Here is a 21,976-nt window from a genome sequence, read left to right on the forward strand (position 1 = left end):
TCCATCCACATTATAGTATAGAGCTAGCTGCACTTGTACTTGTCAGTGCAGTAGAATATAAATTATATCCACCTGATTGAGTTGTAAAATAATATAAAATGGGACAAAAATATACTATTGAATGGGGGTGGTCTTTCACACATGTTCACAGGAGAAAAGGTTACACGTGGTATATACACATAACTATCACAGATAATTGGTGGAGTTTCTTTTCTGCACCACTTGAGAGTGATGCTTGTAGTTGAGGTCTAACTTGTTCTCTGTGTCTCTCCCAGAGTTGATGGAGTCACAGATCTCTTGGAGCTTCTTCTTTCCTTCGTCAGTCACCTTTGTAGCCTCCATTCTGCATGAAACAATTACTTTAATTATTTCCGCAAATTTCACCAGACTACGTACTCATGTAATATGCAAACTTTTAAAGGACTATACTCACTGTGACTGTACTGTAGTGTCCCCTTAAGCGTACACATGTACATGGAACTTAGCCTTTGAAAAGAGCCACGCAGCAATGTAAACTATAGCTATTACTAGCATGCAAAGTAGACTGGAAACCACTCCCCTTCTCTCGGGAGAAAGGGACTGGCAAGCTGCCGTGTTGAGAGTTGTCCCAGTGCGTGAAGAATGTCACGCTGCCACAAGAATGTAAACGTCACAATAGTCATGTGCCACCGCCCACACGCTATAACTATCACTGCACAAAATGTTATCGGCCTCAAGTATAAAGTACATCACCGGCGGTCTGTCATCGAGGTTGAAATAATATCACCCACGCATTACGCATTTTGTGGTTTGTTCTAATTTGCATTCCAACGGGACAACTCTCAACACGGCAACTTGCCAGTCCCCAGAGCCGGAGTGGTTTCCAGTCTACATGCAAAGTACGTATACGGTATACTCACAGAACTTGCTTGACTGAATTGGAGCTGTTCCTTTTCAAAGCCTCTCCCACTAGTTCAGCACCCTCGTCTCCGAGATGATTGCACCCCAGTCTGTGAGGAAAAACAACCAAATATTGACTCCACTGGCTTCTTTGATTTCAAAGCTAGGGTGCATAATGGAAGCACAGCAGTGGACTGTTGTACAGTTTGCTACCCAGTACCTTGACACCGTACGTATTAGTGTCTCTAAAATGTATAAGTTCATGGTCATCACGCAGACCTCGGTATGTGGTATGCTATAATTATTATAATTGTGGCCGCTTACTGAATTCCGACAAAAGTTTCTGTGACTGAAAACAGTTCCATGAGTTTCTTGAGCCCCTTTGGTGTGACATCACATCCAAACACCCTGTACAAAGTTTTAATTGACCAAAATAATTATGATGAGTCATCAATTCATGCAGTTTCTACACTTTATAAGCCTTTACTTATTTAACTTTACTTACCCCAACTTTTTGAGAGATCCTTTACGTTTGACGATCAGTGCTTCAAGTACTCGTACAAAACCAACATCTCCAATTGGATTCTTTGACAAACTGCATGACACCAAAATAATGGTGGCTGCAATGATAATGAAACAGTTCACGGCTTACTCTATCAGAATAAGGCTGCTGCTCTTCTCAATAATAGTAGCCACCAGATGACAGTCATCAGCTACCAAATCATTCCGATCAAGTCTAGAGTGCGTGGCAAATGAACATTAATCCAAGAAAAAATATAATCACGTACTCAGAAAGTTTGAGTGGGTGTACGTACAAATTACCTTAGTACTTCAAGAGTTTGGTTGACGGGAGCCATTTGGGCTAGAGCAGTAAGACCGACTGAAGTCATATCTGTTTTCGTCAGTCTACGTATAGACGAAGTAATTAAATAACATGAATTATACATGATAAATCACTTACGATAATTCAGTGAGAGCCTTGTTGTATCTGTTGTCTAGTGCCTGCGCTATCCTCGTAACACCATGGCAACCAAATTGTTCAAATCCGATGCTGTATAGACACAATTTGTGAGTAGACATACCTATAGAAGAATGCTTTCCAAATCATGATAGTTACGGAAACTTACTAGAGTTCTTCTATTGTGCTGTTTGCTCTCAAGACATCAGCTAGTTCAAAAGCACCATCTTTAGTCAGCTCACAGCTTGAGAAACTGTTATAAACATACTCGATATAATTATAGACCATATTCACCGGCTTAAAGAAAACAGATAAAAGTACATGTATAATTATACTTACATATTCACTGTGCATCATAAATGCCTGGCTGATATAAAATTATTATAACTAACTAATAGCACTTAACGTACTGAAGTGATTTGGTTGTTGCATGCGACTGCTTAAGAGCTCTTGTTAGAGTCCTCATGCCCTCGTCTCCAAACGGATTGGACGACAATCTGTAGAGGATATTATCAGTGACTATGGTTATTATTATACATTCGCTGATCTGGAATTTAAATACTTACATGTAGTATAGACATAAATTTGCTAGCTGGACGAGGCATATGTGTATAGTGAACTTCTCAATAAGGACAGTTTGCAATTGGAAACAGTCAGTTTGTCCTAATGTATAGAGACGAGGTCCTTTATTAAGAGGCTAAATCTCTATAGTAGCTGTCCAATAGAGAGGGTGTCCCTAGCTTGCTTGTAAGGTTTACTACAATTAATACACATGCACACATAAGCTCACATGAGTGAGTGTAGCTGCATCTTGCTGTTGATCATTTCCGCTAGGTGGCAGACAGACACGGCTCGTATCCGGTTCTGAGTCAAACTGCATGCACGTAAAAGGTAAATTTAAAAAGGATCACAGTTGAATACAATGCATTGTCTTGATAAAGTACACGAGTGTCGCAGCTACATTTATTGCCATACTACTAAATTGTGTCAGGATACAATTTTGAGTAGCAAACATAAACCATTCACATCATTACACTACGGACTACGGACTGGCTAATAATTATCCACTCACTCCAATCTCTTGATGGTGAATCCGAGTACTCCATGGGCCTCAATGTGGGTCAAAAGAGACGTCTTGAATATCCTCAGTCCATCGTCCCCCATATTGCACCCCCTCAACTCGACCTGCCAATCCCCCCCGGCCGATGTGATCATGTGAGCAGCACAGAGACAGTCGGTTGTGTTGAGAAGCATATTACCGAGGTTTAGAACATAGAACATCTTTTCTGCAGCTTTCTTGCTGATAGCAGGGTTGTCGGCTTCGTACAAACAGTGTAAAAGAAAGATTTGATCTCGATTGGCCTTCCCAGTTCCAGATATGATTAATTCTTTGAAATATTCATTCTCGAGTCTTGTAATCCCCGAGAAAAATTTCCAAATGTTTTGAAACTGCTTGTCATTTCGGAACTCTCTGAGAAGGGAAACTCGTTGATCATTAACCAGATGTTGAATTCCATAGGCTGCGAGAAACTCTTGAATTGAGAGATGATTGAACTGATAAATCTGCTCGAATCCTGCTGCAACAGTCATAACAGGTGCATTCAATAGGCCGTAGCCGTCAAAGGCATTTGGTTTGAGACCAACTCTCTGCAAATCTTCTTTGCTGTACACAAACTTCTTTTCTTTGAAGCCGTCCAGAGCCAAAGTACAGAGGGAATTGATCACGCTTCTAACTTTGACTGGTAGTTCTTCCAAGCAAGAAACTCCAGAGAGGGACTTGAACGTTACGTGCTTCTTCAAGGTTAGGAAAAGAGTGTTGCAGATGTGCTGACGATAAAGCTCTGTGAGGGTATGCGGCAAAGCTAAATCTTTTCGAGCCACGTGGCAGATAATGGAAAGAGTGAGCGGGATGTGGGCCAATGCTTTGAGGTTCGGAAACTTGTTGAGATGGCTAAGAACCGTTTCAGACATATCCCCGCCATGAAATTGTACGTATTGTGTGATTTCTTTAGTGCTGAAGCCCAATACCTCGATATGTCGTTCATCCATGTATTCATAAAGGTCAGAGGTCACTGTGGGACGAGAGGTTACAAGTACAGATGCTTTCGGTAAAATATTGCCCTCAACAATGTCAAAAAAGAATGAACCTTCTTCACGTAACGTAGGAGACAACTCGTCCCAGCCTTCGAGAATGAATAAAGTTCTTTCCCCTTGAGATCTCAATAACTTTTCGGTAGCCTCAGCAAGGAGGGGGCCTTGCAGGTATATGAGCAGATCACTCAACTCCACTAACGGTTTTCGCTGGTATCTTCTGAGGGTTACTAAGAGCACCATATCGTATTCATCTAGCAGATCTTTATTGGCCCATAGTTGACACATGTGTAGGGCAAGCATTGTCTTTCCAACACCAGGAGCCCCTTCGACTAGTACGAGCTTCCTCGATCCTTCTTTACCGTAAGTGAAAATTCCTTGCAAATTAATGTCTTCCTTTTTCTTCTTGATGATGTCATCCACAGAGCCGTGTAATGTACTTTGCAGAAATTCATCATTCTCTGCATCTGCAGCACTTATTCCTTTCTTCTTGACGAGTGCTAGATTAATAAATTTGATAGTTCCTTTGTTAATACCAGCAGATTTCTTGAAGAACTTTTCATCTGCATAAGAGGTTCTCAAAGTTTTAATGAGCACTTGAAGAGGAGATTCATCTATTGAATGTCGTTCTGAGCGAGTGGAACTAGAACGTACTAAGGGTGATGAATAACGACTTTGATCATCACCTGACGGAGGTATGTATTGCCGGCCAAATTCGTGTGGGGGCTGACGAAATTGCAGGTTAGATTGAGAGGTGCTTGATTGTTCTGGTAAGCGATCGCTTTCTTCCGTTCTAGAACCTGTATATAATATTGAGGTGTATAGATAATTGAAGTATATTATGCGTACATCACATGTAATGAAAATGGTGATTCGTATAGAATGTTTATACCTATTAGCTTGTCATGTGATCTGTCAGGTCTAGGCCGGCGGAGAGGGGGAGGTTGAAGATCTGTTGACATGGTGACGTCAGATTGAGCCCCTCTTTTAACTCCTATTGTGAGCAATTGTGAGCAATAGTAAAAAGAGTTTCATGTAAAAACATACACACAGTGTACATATAGTCTATACTTCATGCACCCACAAATTTACAGAAAAAAATTTTTGCAGGCGGCGCGACACCTTATCCCTTCAGAAACCCCTTTGATTAATGTCTAGCTACGCCCCTGCTCAGCAGAATTATTCATGCATATTGATACAATGACCTTGGATTGTGTTGTCTCCAGGTGCGGGTTGCTTCTCACTTGACAGTTTGTTGGGTTGTTGAGAACGAGAGGTAAGTTCAGAACCAGAACTTGTAGCTAACGTGACAGTTGCAGAATTATTTATAAGCCAATTCTCCAATTTATCCGCCAGATCGGAATGAGGCAAGTGTTCCGCTGCATCACGAACACTCTTTGTGAATAATGAAGGAGCTCGATCTCCTTTTATGCACATGATTTTAACTAGTTCCAGTATCTTCTCTTTTCTAGTTAGACTCTTCATCATCAATTTTTCCATTTCATCACTGGTCAGAAGCTGCTGCTCGTTTAGGTGCGGTAGTAGCTCCTTTAGGTTTAGATCCCTATTAAAGTCAACATGATGGACCATAAAAAATCTGTTAGTAGCCATTATATAGCGAATTACTTAGTCAGAGTATATGTATATACGCCCTTGGCCTTGTTACGTACTTGTACTTGTAGCTGTAATCTTGAAACCGCAAACCGAAAGTTAGTTTACAGCAATATAGGGGTGGGGAAAATCCCGGAATTCCCCTTACAAATTAGGAGTGGAGAGAATCAATTAACTGAAGTACAATAATAGCTGCACTTGCCTATTCATAACAAGTAGAATAATTGTTGAGTTGCAAAAATTAACACAGAATTTAGTTTCACAAAAACATCGTGAGCTGAATATAAAAGTACCAATGAATGGGGTGGTCTTCACAGGAAAAAAGGTTACACGTGGTACATACACATAACTATCACAGATAATTGGTGGAGTTTCTTTTCTGCACTACTTGAGAGTTTTGCTTGTAGTTGAGATCTAACTTGTTCTCTGCATCTCTCTCAGAGTTGATGGAGTCACAGATCTCCTGGAGCTTCTTCTTTCCTTTGTCAGTCACCTTTGTAGCCTCCATTCTGCATGAAATTATTTCGGCAAATTTCACTAGACTGCGTACTATATAGCATTAATCATGCAATATGCAAATTAAAGGACCATGCATGCACTGAACTGTATAATAGTGTCACCTTAAATGTCACATGTACATGGACCTCGGCCAATAATAGCTTTGAAAAGAGCTACACAGCATCGTAAACTAGCTATTACTAGTATACAAAGTACGTATACTGTATACTCACAGAACTTGCTTGACTGATTTGGAGCTGTTTCTTTTCAAAGCCTCTCCCACTAGTTCAGCACCCTCGTCTCCGAGATGATTGCACCCCAGACTGTGAAGAATAACAATAAAATATTGATACAGGAACTCATCATCGGCTCGGCTGGCTTCTTTTTTCATAGCTAGTTCAATACAGTGTGCACAAATATGGAAGCACAGCAGTACAGTTTGCTACGTATACATAGTCAGTGACATTGTAAGTTAAATGTGTCTCCTAGAATGCATAAAGGCATGGTCACCATGTAGGTATACACATGCATGTGGTACCATAATACCAATTATAATTGTGGCCGCTTACTGAATTCCGACAAAAGTTTCTGTGACTGAAAATAGTTCCACGAGTTTCTTGAGCCCCTTTGGTGTGACATCACATCCAAACACCCTGCATTAACACAGACGACAAATTGACCAAAATATGACGACAAGTCATCAACATACGCTTTAATAAGCCCTTACCCCAACTTTTTGAGAGAGCTTTTAGGTTTGGCAATCAGTGCTTCAAGTACTCGCTCAAAACCAGCATCTCCAATTGGATTTTTTGACAAACTGCATGACACCCAACATTTGGTAGTTTCAATAATCAATGAAACTTTTCACGACTTACTCTATCAGAGTAAGGCTGCTGCTCTTCTCAATAATAGTAGCCACCAGATGACAGTCATCAGATCCCAAATCATTCCGATCAAGTCTGGAGTGAAAATACAAAATGGCAAATGAATCACGTATTCAGAAAGTTTGAATGGGTGTACGTTACCTTAGTACTTCAAGAGTTTGGTTGACGGGAGCCATTTGGGCTAGAGCAGTAAGACCGGCTGTAGTCATATCTGTTTTCGTCAGTCTACATGCATAACGGAGTAAATTAGAAGTTAAAAGAATACACACGCGTGAATGTAGGACTTACGATAGTTCAGTGAGTGTCTTGTTGTATCTGTTGTCTAGTGCTTGCGCTATACTCTTAACGCCATGGCAACCAAATGGTTCAAATCCGATGCTGTATAGACACAATTTGTGAGTAGACATACCTATAGAAGAATGCTTTCCAAATCATGATAGTTACGGAAACATACTGGAGTTCTTTTATTGTGCTGTTTGCTCTCAAGACATCAGCTAGTTCAAAAGCACCATCTGTAGTCAGCTCACAGCTTAAGAAACTGTAAGTTGATGATTATGATTATATACCACTAGAGGTTTACCGGAAAAACGGAAATAAAAGTACATTACGTACATATTCGTGGTTTTACAATGTGCAATAAATGCTTGGCTGATATAATGTAGCATTTAACGTACCGAAGTGACTTGGTTGTTGCGTGCGGCTGCTTGAGACCTGCTGCGATAGTCCTCATACCCTCGTCTCCAAACGGATTGGACGACAATCTGTAGAGGGTATTATCAATTACTATACATTCTGAGTATGGTTATCATACACTCGTTCACTGATCTGGAATTGAAATACATAGTACTTTACATAAATTTTCTAGCTGGATGAGGCACATTATGTATAACAGAGAGTCAAAATAAAGGACGGTTTGGAAACAAGCAGTCACCTTGTCTTATAGAGAAACGAGGTCCTTTACTAAGAGGCTAAAACTCTATAGTAGTTCACATGCCATTAAGACTGTCCAATAGAGAGGGTGTCCTTTGCTTGTACAATTAATACACACACAAGCTCACATGAGTGAATGCAGCTGCATCTTGCTGTCGATCATGTCCGCGAGGTGGCCAACAGACCTTGCTTGTATCCGGTTCTGAGTCAAACTGCACGTAAAAGGTATATACCATACCTTAAGGTATGTGACATATTTTCACAGGCAGATAATTAAGTTAGCTCATTTTGCTCCTATACTCAAGTTGTGAAATTAATGTTATTCATAGCGTTTCTAATTACTCGCAAGTGGTTATATATTCATTGGATTTTCCGAAGCTATGCTCTTTAATTGACACATGCTACATATTAAGCAGATGCAGTACGTAGACATAAAACCATTCACATCATTACACCACCACCGACTGCCTAAAAAGTCTATACACTCACTCCAATCTCTTGATGGTGAATCCGAGTACTCCATGGGTCTCAATGTGGGTCAAAAGAGACGTCTTGAATATCCTCAGTCCATCGTCCCCCATATTGCACCCCCTCAACTCGACCTGCCACTCCCCCCCAGCCGATGTGATCATGTGAGCAGCACAGAGACAGTCGGTTGTGCTGAGAAGCATGTTACCAAGGTTTAGAACATGGAACATCTTTTTCGCAGCTTTCTTGCTGATAGCAGGGTTGTCAGCTTCGTACAAGCAGTGTAGAAGAAAGATTTGATCTCGATTGGCCTTCCCAGTTTCAGATATGATCAATTCTTTGAAATATTCGTTCTCGAGCCTTGTAATCCCCGAGAAAAATTTCCAAATGTTTTGAAACTGCTTGTCATTTCGAAACTCTCTGAGAAGTGAAACTCGTTGATCATTAACCAGATGTTGAATTCCATAGGCTGCGAGAAACTCTTGAATTGAGAGATGATTGAACTGATAAATCTGCTCGAATCCTGCTGCAACGGCCATAACAGGTGCATTCAATAGGCCGTAGCCATCAAAGGCATTTGGTTTGAGACCAACTCTCTGCAAATCCTCTTTACTGTACACAAACTTCTTCTCTTTGAAGCCGTCCAGAGCCAAAGTACATAGAGAATTGATCACGCTTCTAACTTCGACCGGTAGTTCTTCCAAGCAAGAAATTCCAGAGAGGGACTTGAACGTTATGTGCCTCTTCAAGGTTAGGAAAAGAGTGTTACAGATGTGCTGACGATAAAGCTCTGTGAGGGTATGCGGCAAAGCTGAATCTTTTCGAGCCACGTGGCAGATAATGGAAAGAGTGAGCGGGATGTGGGCCAACGCTTTGAGGTTCGGAAACTTGTTGAGATGGCTAAGAACCGTTTCAGACATATCCCCGCCATGAAGTTGTACGTACTGTGTGATTTCCTTAGTGCTGAAGCCCAATACCTCGATATGTCGTTCATCCATGTATTCATAGAGGTCAGAGGTCACTGTGGGACGAGAGGTTACAAGTACAGATGCTTTCGGTAAAATATTGCCCTCGACAATGTCAAAAAAGAATGAACCTTCTTCACGTAACGTAGGAGGCAACTCGTCCCAGCCTTCGAGAATGAACAAACTTCTTTCCCCTTGAGATCTCAATAACTCTTCGGTAGCATCATCGAGAAGAGAGCCTTGCAGGTATATGAGCAGATCACTCAAATCCACTGACGGTTTTCGCTGGTATCTTCTGAGGGTTACCAAGAGCACCATATCGTATTCATCTAGCAGATCTTTATTGGCCCATAGTTGACACATGTGTAGGGCAAGCATTGTCTTTCCAACACCAGGAGCCCCTTCGACTAGTACGAGCTTCCTCGATCCTTTTTTACCGTAAGTGAAAATTCCTTGCAACTTAATGTCTTCCTTTTTCTTCTTGATGATGTCATCCACAGAGCCGTGTAATGTACTTTGCAGAAATTCATCATTCTCTGCATCTGCAGCACTTATTCCTTTCTTCTTGACGAGTGCTAGATTAATAAATTTGATAGTTCCTTTGTTAATACCAGCAGATTTGTTGAAGAACTTTTCATCTGCATAAGAGGTTCTCAAAGTTTTAATGAGCACTTGAAGAGGAGATTCATCTGTTGAATGTCCTTCTGAGCGAGTGGAACTAGAACGTACTAAGGGTGATGAATAACGACTTTGATCATCACCTGACGGAGGTATGTATTGCCGGCCAAATTCGTGTGGGGGCTGACGAAATTGCAGGTTAGATTGAGAGGTGCTTGGTTGTTCTGGTAAGCGATCGTTTTCTTCCGTTCTAGAACCTGTATAAAGAAAGTATAATATTGAAGGTGTATAGATAATTGAAGTATATTATGCGTACATCATGAAATGAAAATGTTGATTCGTATACAATGTTTATACCTGTTAGCTTGTCATGTGATCTGTCATGTCTAGGCCGGCGGAGAGGGGGTGGTTGGAGATCTGTTGGCATGGTAACGTCAGATTGAGCCCTTCTTTTAACTCCTATCGTGAGCAATAGTAAAAAGAGATTCATATAAAACATACACATAGTGTACTAAACCTAAACGTGGAGTTAGCAGAAATGAATCAGTATTACGACCACAACTGTTGTACAAAAGTACACTTTATGGATTGTTTATCGCATCTATGTATAATTATATTCATTGTGTTAAATGCCAGCTACCGTACTTCTTCTAAAAGAGGCGCCCTTCTAACTAGTGTTCAAGCTTGCGCTGTGCTAATGCCTCTCGCCATGTTTTTGCTTTTGCTCAAAAGTAGTTTCTATAATGAATTTTATATTAAAGTTAGCGTATCTATATAAAGTCACTGAGAAGAAAAGACTTATTTACATGCATCTATTGTTGTTATTTATTGTATTATGTGGCTTACCAGGACCTCAAGAAAGAAGAAAATTGATTCTTCCAGGATCTGTAGTTCAGTGTATATAATATCTAACCTGTGTACATGCATATTGTTATCTATATTGTTATATGGTAGTGTTTTGTGGCTTACCAGGCCCTCAAGACAAAGATGATTCTGCCAGGAGGATCTGGATCTGGATCTTGGATACTATTTTCTCACACATGGGGAATGAGCGCGCATGCGCATTACATCCACAGGAATAATTAAAGACAAAGAGATCAATTTCACAAATGGCTACTGCTAGCTAGCTGTTTTAACAGATATTTTCTGAGTATTGTAGCTAACAAAAAGCTAGCGCTTTAGTGCAAGGCCAACTCATATGTTGAAAGATTCTGAAGACTAGAGACTGCAACAGCCTTCAATGTGAGTCAAACTAGCCATAACTCGAGAAAGAAGCTTTAGTTTGCTAATCCACGAATCAAAATCCAAGAGAACGTGGCTAGAAGCCTATAGAAGCTGTTAGCTTTCGTCGCATTGCAACTGTTGAGCAGTTACAGCTGGAACAGACACACACAGTCAGCTTTACCGTATCCCTCGTGCGGCTACGCCTCAAGGCATAATTATGCGCCAGGACTGAAAAGTAATTTTGAGTCTCCATAATTATTATAATACACAAGGCTCAGCAGAATTATTCATGCAATGACCTATAGCCAGGCTTTGCCTAACCTCGAGACCAGTATTTTAATCGGCCTGGATTCGAGGCTAGGCTTCGCCTAGCTAACACAATGACCTTGAATTGTGTTGTCTCTAGGTGCGGGTTGCTTCTCACTTGACGATTTGCTGGGTTGTGGAAAACGAGACATAGGTTCAGAACCAGAACTTGTACCTAACGTGTCGGTTGCAGAATTATTTATATTAAGCCAATCCTCCAATTTATCTGCCAGATCGGAATGAGGCAAGTGTTCCGCTGCATCACGAACACACTTTGTGAATAATGAAGGAGCTCGATCTCCTTTTATGCACATGATTTTAACTAGTTCCAGTATCTTCTCTTGTCTAGTTAGACTCTTCAACATCAATTTTTCCATTTCATTACTGGTCAGAAGCTGCTGATCGTTTAGATGTGGTAGTAGCTCTTCCAGGTTAAGATAGCTATTAAAGTCAACATGATGGACCATAAAAAATCTTTTAGTAGATCTAGCCATAGCAAGTTTTTACTTAGCGAGTCTCATAGTAAATAGTAGTTGTATACGCCCTCTAGCTAATCGATCCACCGCAAACGATTTATATAGGGGTGGGGAAAATCCCCCACAATCCGCTGTGCTCAACATTAATTATTGTATAGCTGCTTGTCAGTCATTATGCCTCGGTGCGCATGCGCAAGCGAGGTATACGGTAGTGTGTTTGTGTGTCTGTCTGTCTGTGTGCGTGTCTGTGTGTGTGTGTAGACTGCTACAGCTGCACAAGGATCAATGAAGTGCAAGTAAGAGTTTCTATAGGCTTCTAGTCATGTTTTCTTGGATTTTAATTCGTGGATTTGCAAAATAAAGCTTCGTTCTCGAGTTATGCCTAGTTTTTCTTACTTGGAATGCCATTGCAGCCTTTTCAGAAGAGTCCGTAGCAAAACTTGTTCACCGAATGTTGCTACTGTACTTAGTAGTTAGCTCTGCACTAGAACGCTAGCTCCGCAAGAGTGAGAAGAGAGCTGCAAGGCTCTGCTGACTTGTAGCCATTAGTTTTAGACTTAAACTTTTGGCATCGATCGTTTTTAACAACAATCACGGTCGATTATTACCCACTATTTGAGTTTCCTGCGATTACATGTACAATGCAGCAAAATTAGATCATCATGATAATTATAATCAATGTGTGTATAAAAGCTAGCTAGTAGTTTTATGTTATGTAGCTTTGGCACCTCCACCGAGGCATCAGCACCCGCGGTGCTTTCATTAGAATATGCACCTGATTAAGTTGTAAAATATAAAAATATGTAAAATATAAAAATATACTATACACAATGAATGGGGTGGTCTTTCACACATAGAAGAAAAGGTTACACGTGGTACATACACATAACTATCACAGATAATTGGTGGAGTTTCTCTTCTGCATCACTTGAGAGTGGTGCTTGTAGTTGAGGTCTAACTTGTTCTCTGTGTCTCTCCCAGAGTTGATGGAGTCACAGATCCTCTTGGAGCTTCTTCTTTCCTTCGTCAGTCACCTTTGTAGCCTCCATTCTGCATGAAACAATTACCTTAATTATTTCCGCAAATTTCACCAGACTATGTACTCATGCAATATGCAAACTTTTTAAGGACCATGCACTCACTGTGACTGTACTGTAGTGTCCCCTTAAGCGTACACATGCATACGGAACTTGGCCAATAATAGCTTTGAAAAGAGCCACACAGCATTGAAAACTGGCATGCAAAGTACGTATACGTGTACTGTATACTCACAGAACTTGATTGACTGAATTGGAGCTGTTCCTTTTCAAAGCCTCTCCCACTAGTTCAGCACCCTCCGATATGATTGCACCCCAGTCTGTGAGGAACAACAACCAAATATTGATAAGGAACTCATCAATCGGCTCCGCTGGCTTCTTTGATTTCAAAGCTAGCGTGCATATATGGAAGCATAGTAGTGGACTGTTATGGTATGATTATACTATAATTATAATTGTGGCCGCTTACTGAATTCCGACAAAAGTTTCTGTGACTGAAACAGTTCCACGAGTTTCTTGAGCCCCTTTGGTGTGACATCACATCCAAACACCCTGTACAAAGTTTTAATAGACCAATTATGACGAGTCATCAATTCATGCAGTTACTACACTTCACAAGCCCTTAACTTACATAACTTTACTTACCCCAACTTTTTGAGAGATCGTTCAGGTTTAGCGATCAATGCTTCAAGTACTCGCACAAAATCAGCATCTCCAATCGGATTCTTTGACAAACTGCATGACACCAAAATAATGGTGGTTGCAATGATAAATGAAACAGTCACGACTTTATCAGAATAAGACTACTGCTCTTCTCAATAATAGTAGCCACCAGATGACAGTCATCAGCTCCCAAATCATTCCGATCAAGTCTAGAGTGAAAATATAACGTGGCAAATGAACATAAATCCAAGAAAAAATATAATCGCATACTCAAAAAGTTTGAGTGACGTTACCTTAGTACTTCAAGAGTTTGGTTGACGGGAGCCATTTGGGCTAGAGCAGTAAGACCGGCTGAAGTCATATCTGTTTTCGTCAGTCTACATATAGACGAAGTAATTAAATAACATGAATTATAAATGTATAAATCACTTACGATAATTCAGTGAGAGTCTTGTTGTATCTGTTGTCTAGTGCCTGCGCTATCCTCGTAACACCATGGCAACCAAATTGTTCAAATCCGATGCTGTATGGACGAATTGTGTGAGTAGAAACGTACCTATAGAAGAATGCTTTCCAAATCATGATATAGTTATGGAACCTTACTAGAGTTCTTTTATTGTGATGTTTGCTCTCAAGACATCAGCTAGTTCAAAAGCACCATCTTTAGTCAGCTCACAGCTTGAGAAACTGTTAAAAACAAGTGATAATTATATAGACTATTACCGGCTTAAAGAAAACGGATAGAAGTACACATATTCGTGGTTTTACATTGTACAACATATGTAAATTCCTGGCTGATATAAAATTAATTAATGTAGCGTACTGGAGTGACTTGGTTGTTGCGTGCGGCTGTTTGAGACCTGCTGTGAGAGTCCTCATGCCCTCGTCTCCAAACGGATTGGACGACAAACTGTAGAGGGTATTATCGTGACTATAATATGGTTATTAAACATTCACTGATCTGGAATAGATTTACATATACATGTAAAGTAGTAAGTATTTCAAATTTGCTAGCTAGACGAGGCACACATGTATAGTGAAACCTCTCAATAAAGGACACTTTACACTTACTATACCGTATAGCGGGTATATTTCGAGGGTATAAATGTTCGCGGTTTTCGCGGATTGAGCCTGTACTGCGAAAATTTATACCCACGAAATGTATGAATAGTAGGCGTGTTCAGTATTATTGACCACACCTATCGACACAAAAAGGAATCAAGAGACAAGGACGCCGGTATAGCCAGCTAGATTGCTCTATTATACGTCTACGTCCAGATTGTTTTGTACTGGTGGTATCCGCTGACCATGGCCTGCACAGCAAACGTTCTGCTAGAGGTGGAGGACATAGTGCCTCACCGATTCTATTTTATACAGGCTAGGCCTGGATTCGAGGCTAACGGTGTGGAGGTACAGCTGCATGTTGATGTGCGCATGCGCCAAAAAGCTGGAACTCAGACCACGAAAATAAAATCCGGGAAAATGTACACCCTCGAAATATACCCGCTATACGGTATATAGAGAGACGAGGTCCTTTATTAGCTAAAACTCTAGTACTGTATAGCTGGTTATTTTCGAGGCATGAAATTTTTACCCATAAACACGAAAATTTAGTGTCGCGAAAATTGGTTTACATCGGTATTAGTGTAGGGGTGTGGTCATTTGAACCCGCTATCCTCGAAAATAAACTCCCTAAAAATGTTCTGTTTGGGCAATCTGCAGTGAAAATTTAGTGCCTCGAAAATAAACCGCTATACGGTAGTTCACATGACTGTCATTAAAATAGAGAGGGTGTCGTACTACAATTAATACACACACAAGCTCACATGAGTGAGTGCAGCTGCATCTTGCTGTTGATCATGTCCGCTAGGTGGCAAACAGACATGGCTCGTATCCGGTTCTGAGTCAAACTGTAGGTAAAAGGTAGCTATAGTAAAAGAGGATCACAGATGAATACAATGTACAGACAATGATGTACATGTAAGAGTGTCGAAGCTACATTGACATACTACTTTAATTGTGTCCAATTTTAAGGATTCACTTTGGGTATAGTAACATAAACCATTCACATCATTACACCACCACTGACTACCTAATAAGTCTATACACTCACTCCAATCTCTTGATGGTGAATCCGAGTACTCCATGGGCCTCAATGTGGGTCAAAAGAGACGTCTTGAATATCCTCAGTCCATCGTCCCCCATATTGCACCCCCTCAACTCGACATGCCAATCCCCCCCGGCCGATGTGATCATGTGAGCAGCACAGAGACAGTCGGTTGTGCTGAGAAGCATGTTACCAAGGTTTAGAACATGGAACATCTTTTCCGCAACTTTCTTGCTGATAGCAGGGTTGTCAGCTTCGTACAAACAGTGTAGAAGAAAGATTTGATCTCGATTGGCCTTCCCAGTTTCAGATATGATCAATTCTTTGAAAAATTCGTTCTCGAGCCTTGTAATCCCTGAGAAAAATTTCCAAATGTTTTGAAACTGCTAATCATTTCGGAACTCTCTCAGAAGTGAAACTCGTTTATTATCAACCAGATTTTGAATTCCATAGGCTGCGAGAAACTCTTGAATTGAGAGATGATTGAACTGATAAATCTGCTCGAATCCTGCTGCAACGGCCATAACAGGTGCATTCAATAGGCCGTAGCCATCAAAGGCATTTGAATCGAGACCAACAGCCTGCAAATCTTCTTTGCTGTACACGAACTTCTTCTCTTTGAAGCCGTCCAGAGCCAAAGTACAAAGGGAATTGATCACGCTTCTAACTTCGACCGGTAGTTCTTCCAAGCAAGAAACTCCAGAGAGGGACTTGAACGTTACGTGCTTCTTCAAGGTTAGGAAAAGAGTGTTGCAGATGTGCTGACGATAAAGCTCTGTGAGGGTATGCGGCAAAGCTAAATCTTTTCGAGCCACGTGGCAGATAATGGAAAGAGTGAGCGGGATGTGGGCCAACGCTTTGAGGTTCGGAAACTTGTTGAGATGGCTAAGAACAGTTTCAGACATATCCCCGCCATGAAGTTGTACGTACTGTGTGATTTCTTTAGTACTGAAGCCCAATACCTCGATATGTCGTTCATCCATGTAATCATAGAGGTCAGAGGTCACTGTGGGACGAGAGGTTACAAGTACAGATGCTTTCGGTAAAATATTGCCCTCGACAATGTCAAAAAAGAATGAACCTTCTTCACGTAACGTAGGAGGCAACTCGTCCCAGCCTTCGAGAATGAACAAACTTCTTTCCCCTTGAGATCTCAATAACTCTTCGGTAGCCTCAGCAAGGAGGGGGCCTTGCAGGTATATGAGCAGATCACTCAACTCCACTGACGGTTTTCGCTGGTATCTTCTGAGGGTTACCAAGAGCACCATATCGTATTCATCTAGCAGATCGTTATTGGCCCATAGTTGACACATGTGTAGGGCAAGCATTGTCTTTCCAACACCAGGAGCCCCTTCGACTAGTACGAGCTTCCTCGATCCTTCTTTACCGTAAGTGAAAATTCCTTGCAAATTAATGTCTTCCTTTTTCTTCTTGATGATGTCATCCACAGAGCCGTGTAATGTACTTTGCAGAAATTCATCATTCTCTGCGTCTGCAGCACTTATTCCTTTCTTCTTGACGAGTGCTAGATTAATAAATTTGATAGTTCCTTTGTTAATACCAGGAGATTTGTTAAAGAACTTTTCATCTGCGTAAGAGGTTCTCAAAGTTTTAATGAGCACTTGAAGAGGAGATTCATCTATTGAATGTCGTTCTGAGCGAGTGAAACTAGAACGTACTAAGGGTGATGAATAATGACTTTGATCATCACGTGACGGAGGTATGTATTGCCGGCCAAATTCGTGTGGGGGCTGACAAAATTGCAGGTTAGATTGAGAGGTGCTTAGTTGTTCTGGTGAGCGATCGCTTTCTTCCATTCTAGAACCTGTGTAAAGAAAGTGTAATATTGAAGGTGCATAGATAATTGAAGTATATTATGCGTACATCGTGAAATGAAAATGTTGATTCGTATAGAATGTTTATACCTATTAGCTTGTCATGTGATCTGTCAGGTCTAGGCCGGCGGAGAGGGGGAGGTTGGAGATCTGTTGGCACAGTGACGTTAGATTGAGCCCCTCTTTTAACTCCTATTGTGAGCAATAATAAAAGAAATTCATATAAAAACACACACACAGTGTACCTGCACCCACAAATTTACAGGGTATAATTTAGGGTTACATATTAATTATGCATCTGCCCCATGAATAACAAGCATATCTATATCTAGCCCGATTCCAGGCCCTGGAATCGAGGCTAATCTATATTAAATACTCACCAAAAGTTGACAAAGGTCCTTCCTCTTCGTCCATCTGCTCCGTACTTGAGGAAATACTTCGATCGCAAATCATTCTCCTCTTGCTGTACACCTCCTCGATACGCACCTGGCTTCTTTCCATATACTCCAGTTTGATAGAACTCAGTGTGGGATCTGAATCGAGTCTCGTCCTAATTTCGTCTACACCGAATACACTAAGTGACTGCTTCAGAAAGGCAGCAGGTATCTTCCATACTAAGACAATGGAGCCATGTCGGGTGGAAGCAAGACTAAAGGTGTGTCTCTGAATCGAGAGAACTCCAGCAATCATATCTTTAACCACGAACGCCTCTCCAAGAGTCATATCAGGGTTGCTATGTAATGTCAAGAGGAGATGGTGAGTTTGGGTAGATGTGGAGTTGTACTGGCAGGTTAGAGCTTGATTGCTCATGATATGATCGGCATACTCGAGAGCAAGAGAGTGCAATTCCTGTAGTCCCAATACATGGAGAAGCCTACAGAGTAAGTCAATGTCTGATTCGTGGCACAATCCAAGCTGACGAATATGCACACACAGAGAGCCAAAATCCCTCACTTCTTCCTGCTGAATAGTAATGCCCATGTGACCATCATGTAGAATCCTGTTTAGTTCAACAATGACGCTGTCAATTGAAACATCATTTGTCGCCATATGAGAAGATATTCTCTGCACCAAGTGTGCATAATCTGGTGCAACTTGATTCAATGGGGAGGGGAGATCATCGGCAAAACTAGATGGACTGTTCTGATAAAGCAATGAGTTTGTGGTCTGCTCTTGAATTAGCACCTGTGCTTGCTGCACCAAACGTGGAGTTTCCTCTGCCATTGTTCCTAACAAAATGTTCTGTTCAAATCAAGATTCGAAGTTTGATAGATTACTCTCTATGGTATCGGTCGGATTTTGATGACTTGTACTGACAGTTACTGCATTATTCGCCTTTAAGCCATAGGGAACATTGATCACTTGAGGGAGGCTACTGGCTGATATTTGTTCATCAACTGTTACTTGCATTTGTCGCACTAAACATGGAGTTTGCTCCGCCATTGTTAGTGGCAAAAGTCCCTGTTCGAATTGAGATTCAAAGGTACTAACTGTTGATCTCTGTAATGAGTTTGGATTTGTGTTGTCCTGCTGACGAGAACTGACGGTTTCTGCAGTATTCACCCCTAGGCCATGGGGAACGGCATCGATTACTTGAGGGAGGCTACTGACTGATATTTGTTCTTCAATCGGTACTTGTAGAGTTTGCTCGACCATTATATCAGTCGACGCAGTGTGGTTTGATACGGTATCAACTGTCGAAACATCTTGTGCATTTGTGCTGTCCTGTTCATCACTACACAGCTGGTACAGGGTTTGTCCTCACGACTTGGGGGACATTGTAATTACTAGGTTGCGAATTGTTCGTTGCTAGTGCCTGATTCTGAGCAAATGCTGAACGAATAGGGGGCGTGTGTGCTGGACGATCTTGAAGCCATTTCTCCATTTTATCCGCTAGTTCAGGATGGGGAAAGTGCTCCTTTGCATTTTGAACACACTCGATGAACAAGAAGGGAGCTTGATCTCCTTTTATGCATATAATTTTAACAAGGTGTTTAATTTTCTTCTTTCGGGTTGTAAGTGAGTCCAGTGTTTCCATCTCATCTATATCTAGAGTCAGTAATTGCTTGCTTAGTAAGGGAATCACTTCATCGATGTTCAGATAATCTTCAAAATCTTTGAGATGAGCCATAAAAAACCTTTTAGTAGAGTAACCTGCAGCCATTGTGTAGCTGTAGAGCTAGCTAGCTGGCTTTCTCTGGCTTTTATACAGTGCAGTGTCTCGGTAGTTGGGCGGAGCCCGACCGTCCCTGACGGGAGGTCGGGGGACACGCTTATATAGGATTTGTACTTGTGTATTATGTAATACTGCTTGGAGCATCATGAATATAATCATTTTAAGTGGGTGTTAAACGCAATATGCACCGCACTGCACCACACTGGCTGGCACTGAAAACAACATGACTTTGCTACTAAATTAAAAGAGCAAGAATGGCCCAAGTGCTACAATGTTTTGGATGTGAGGATGAGCTATCAAGGCCTGGTAACAGGAGAGCTCTTGATGGTCCAGCTGGAAAGGAAGTGTTGGACCTGTGGACAATGCTACTGGAGAATGAGGAAGAACAGATGTGTGCTGATGTCGACATTAACAGTATTGTAAATGGCAGTGATAAAAACAGATTGCCCAAAATGTGCAGGAAATGTTTCGGTAGATATAGCAGCTTTCTTGAAGCACAGGTAATAATGAAAATAAAATTTGTAATTAGCTGAAAGAAGTAACTAAGTCTTAGGTCACATTGTCCACATAAACATGACTTAGAACAAATATCACAGCACAAGCAATTGAAACCGAGATCAACATGTTTGTAATTGTCAATATTTCGGAAAAGACTATCCCTTCTACAATCTGTAGTGTTGAAGTTTGAAGCATATTCTTTAATCTCATTATTAACTTGATGGTAAATTCTTGCCTTTAAAAGGGTTACACGTGATGGTTTACCATCTCGACCTGCTCTACCAGTCTCTTGTACATAGCTACTGATATCGTCTGACAGGCCAACATGAATGATTTACCGAATGTTGGGACAATCAACACCCATACCAAATGCCATAGTAGCTACAACAATGCGAAGATTGCCATCACCCTTAAATAAACGAATGATTTCAGATTTATGGGCTGGATCAGTGACACTTGTAAACATGTCCACGGGGCGAAATTCAGGAAGATCAGGTGCATCATCAGGATTTGTGAATGCAGCTCCAAGGTAATCCTTAAAGAAGAGGTACATGTCACCACACACTCCAAAAGAACGTCCATATATGATTGTTTTGGGAAACTTGTTTCTCTCGATTACCAATTTCTGGGCCAAGTTTTGGAATGTCTCTGGTATACTTTTGAACAATCCAACAGCAAATTTGGGATTACTGGGACTCTCGTAATGACAAATGGGTTTCTTAGGCCAACAATACGAGAAATAAATGAAATGTCACTTCGGGTAGCTGTTGCTGTTAGCGCCATCACATGAACTGATGTTGGAATGAGGCTGCGCACTTCTCTAATTCTCAACAGCATTTGCCTGAAAGTCTCACCCCTGCAATAATATTATTGGTACACATGTTAATGTTAATAAAAAACAATGAGTCAAATACATACCATTTCTTCACACAATGAGCTTCATCGATTATCAAAGCCTTGAGTCTATTAGCATACATATCTCCCCCCAGAAGTCTTCTCCAATGCTTCTTGCTGATGATCATTTCAGGTGTAAAGAATACTAGCTGATACTTTCCATGGAAGATCGCATCCATTGTAGCTGCATCAGACATCTCGCCCGAGACATATGTGCTAGAGATGCCTTTAGAACAATAGATGGCTACCTATATATAGAATAAAAGCATCCAGCTTAGAATGATCTAGTTACGTGTAAACAGCTCATATGCACATGTACGTATAATTATATGTATGTTCTATCTAGCCTTACATACCTGATCATGAATGATGGCCAGCAGAGGAGTGACTACTACTACAATAGAATAACCTTTCTCCTTCTCCAATATTTTGTCAAATGCTGCAGGCAAACAAGCATAGCAAAGGCTCTTTCAAAATTCAGTAGGCAATACAGCAAGACATCTCTGCCTCTCAGAAAAGAAGTGACTACTTCCAAGTAGTCTCGAATACCCGCCTCAACCTAAAATTTAGGTTGAGGCGGGTATTCGAGACTAACTTCCAAGCTCATTAGCAGCTTCTGTGACAGCTTGTGTAACTTTCTCCATTTTGCTCAAGGCAGCTCCGCCCAGCTGCACACCCACCTAGCTAAGTGGGTGTTAACCAACCACTTGCAATACTGCAATCTGATTGGGCTGCACTCCTCAGTGCAGCAGTACAAATCCTATACATGTATAAGCGTGTCACCCGGCCACCCGTTGGGAACGGGTGCCGGGCTCCGCCCAGCTAGTGTCTCGGTATGGGGATCTGGGGGGGGGAAAC

The 21,976-nt window shown here is 41.2% G+C and overlaps 3 protein-coding genes across 5 annotated transcripts; all 3 read right to left on the bottom strand.

Moving 5' to 3' along the window:
* Nucleotides 1–76: 76 nt before the first annotated feature.
* On the bottom strand, nucleotides 77–5,636 carry LOC135346076 (NACHT, LRR and PYD domains-containing protein 5-like). The gene is made up of 14 exons (XM_064543567.1): nucleotides 5,599–5,636; nucleotides 5,134–5,492; nucleotides 4,821–4,922; nucleotides 2,910–4,728; nucleotides 2,628–2,711; nucleotides 2,248–2,334; nucleotides 2,007–2,090; nucleotides 1,841–1,930; nucleotides 1,702–1,785; nucleotides 1,532–1,615; nucleotides 1,385–1,474; nucleotides 1,204–1,287; nucleotides 900–989; nucleotides 77–343 (listed from the first exon to the last, which is right to left on the bottom strand). Exons 2-14 carry the CDS (start codon nucleotides 5,426–5,428, stop codon nucleotides 187–189), a joined length of 3,150 nt encoding a protein of 1,049 aa, XP_064399637.1. The 5' UTR covers nucleotides 5,429–5,492; nucleotides 5,599–5,636; the 3' UTR covers nucleotides 77–186.
* Nucleotides 5,637–5,706: 70 nt separating this feature from the next.
* On the bottom strand, nucleotides 5,707–21,648 carry LOC135346072 (NACHT, LRR and PYD domains-containing protein 5-like). 3 transcript variants are annotated; one of them, XM_064543557.1, is made up of 15 exons: nucleotides 21,475–21,648; nucleotides 21,143–21,366; nucleotides 17,931–21,080; nucleotides 17,641–17,742; nucleotides 8,341–10,159; nucleotides 7,980–8,063; nucleotides 7,596–7,682; nucleotides 7,376–7,459; nucleotides 7,210–7,299; nucleotides 7,063–7,146; nucleotides 6,913–6,996; nucleotides 6,765–6,854; nucleotides 6,607–6,690; nucleotides 6,271–6,360; nucleotides 5,707–6,048 (listed from the first exon to the last, which is right to left on the bottom strand). In XM_064543557.1, the coding sequence occupies exons 3-15, from the start codon at nucleotides 18,772–18,774 to the stop codon at nucleotides 5,892–5,894; spliced, it is 3,699 nt and encodes a 1,232-aa protein (XP_064399627.1). In that variant the 5' UTR covers nucleotides 18,775–21,080; nucleotides 21,143–21,366; nucleotides 21,475–21,648; the 3' UTR covers nucleotides 5,707–5,891. The 3 variants fall into 3 exon arrangements, with proteins under 3 accessions (XP_064399627.1, XP_064399629.1, XP_064399628.1); XM_064543559.1 differs by lacking the exons at nucleotides 17,641–17,742; nucleotides 17,931–21,080; nucleotides 21,143–21,366; nucleotides 21,475–21,648 and adding exons at nucleotides 10,260–10,361; nucleotides 11,551–11,992; XM_064543558.1 differs by lacking the exons at nucleotides 17,641–17,742; nucleotides 17,931–21,080; nucleotides 21,143–21,366; nucleotides 21,475–21,648 and adding exons at nucleotides 10,260–10,361; nucleotides 11,512–11,992.
* Nucleotides 12,538–16,101, bottom strand: LOC135346085 (ribonuclease inhibitor-like). The gene is made up of 10 exons (XM_064543582.1): nucleotides 15,722–16,101; nucleotides 15,435–15,518; nucleotides 14,432–14,518; nucleotides 14,212–14,295; nucleotides 14,042–14,131; nucleotides 13,902–13,985; nucleotides 13,591–13,817; nucleotides 13,415–13,497; nucleotides 13,181–13,265; nucleotides 12,538–12,958 (listed from the first exon to the last, which is right to left on the bottom strand). Exons 1-7 carry the CDS (start codon nucleotides 15,928–15,930, stop codon nucleotides 13,727–13,729), a joined length of 729 nt encoding a protein of 242 aa, XP_064399652.1. The 5' UTR covers nucleotides 15,931–16,101; the 3' UTR covers nucleotides 12,538–12,958; nucleotides 13,181–13,265; nucleotides 13,415–13,497; nucleotides 13,591–13,726.
* Nucleotides 21,649–21,976: the final 328 nt, after the last annotated feature.

This window comes from Halichondria panicea, chromosome 13 (assembly GCF_963675165.1).
Source record: "Halichondria panicea chromosome 13, odHalPani1.1, whole genome shotgun sequence".
Taxonomy (NCBI): Eukaryota; Metazoa; Porifera; class Demospongiae; order Suberitida; family Halichondriidae; genus Halichondria; species Halichondria panicea.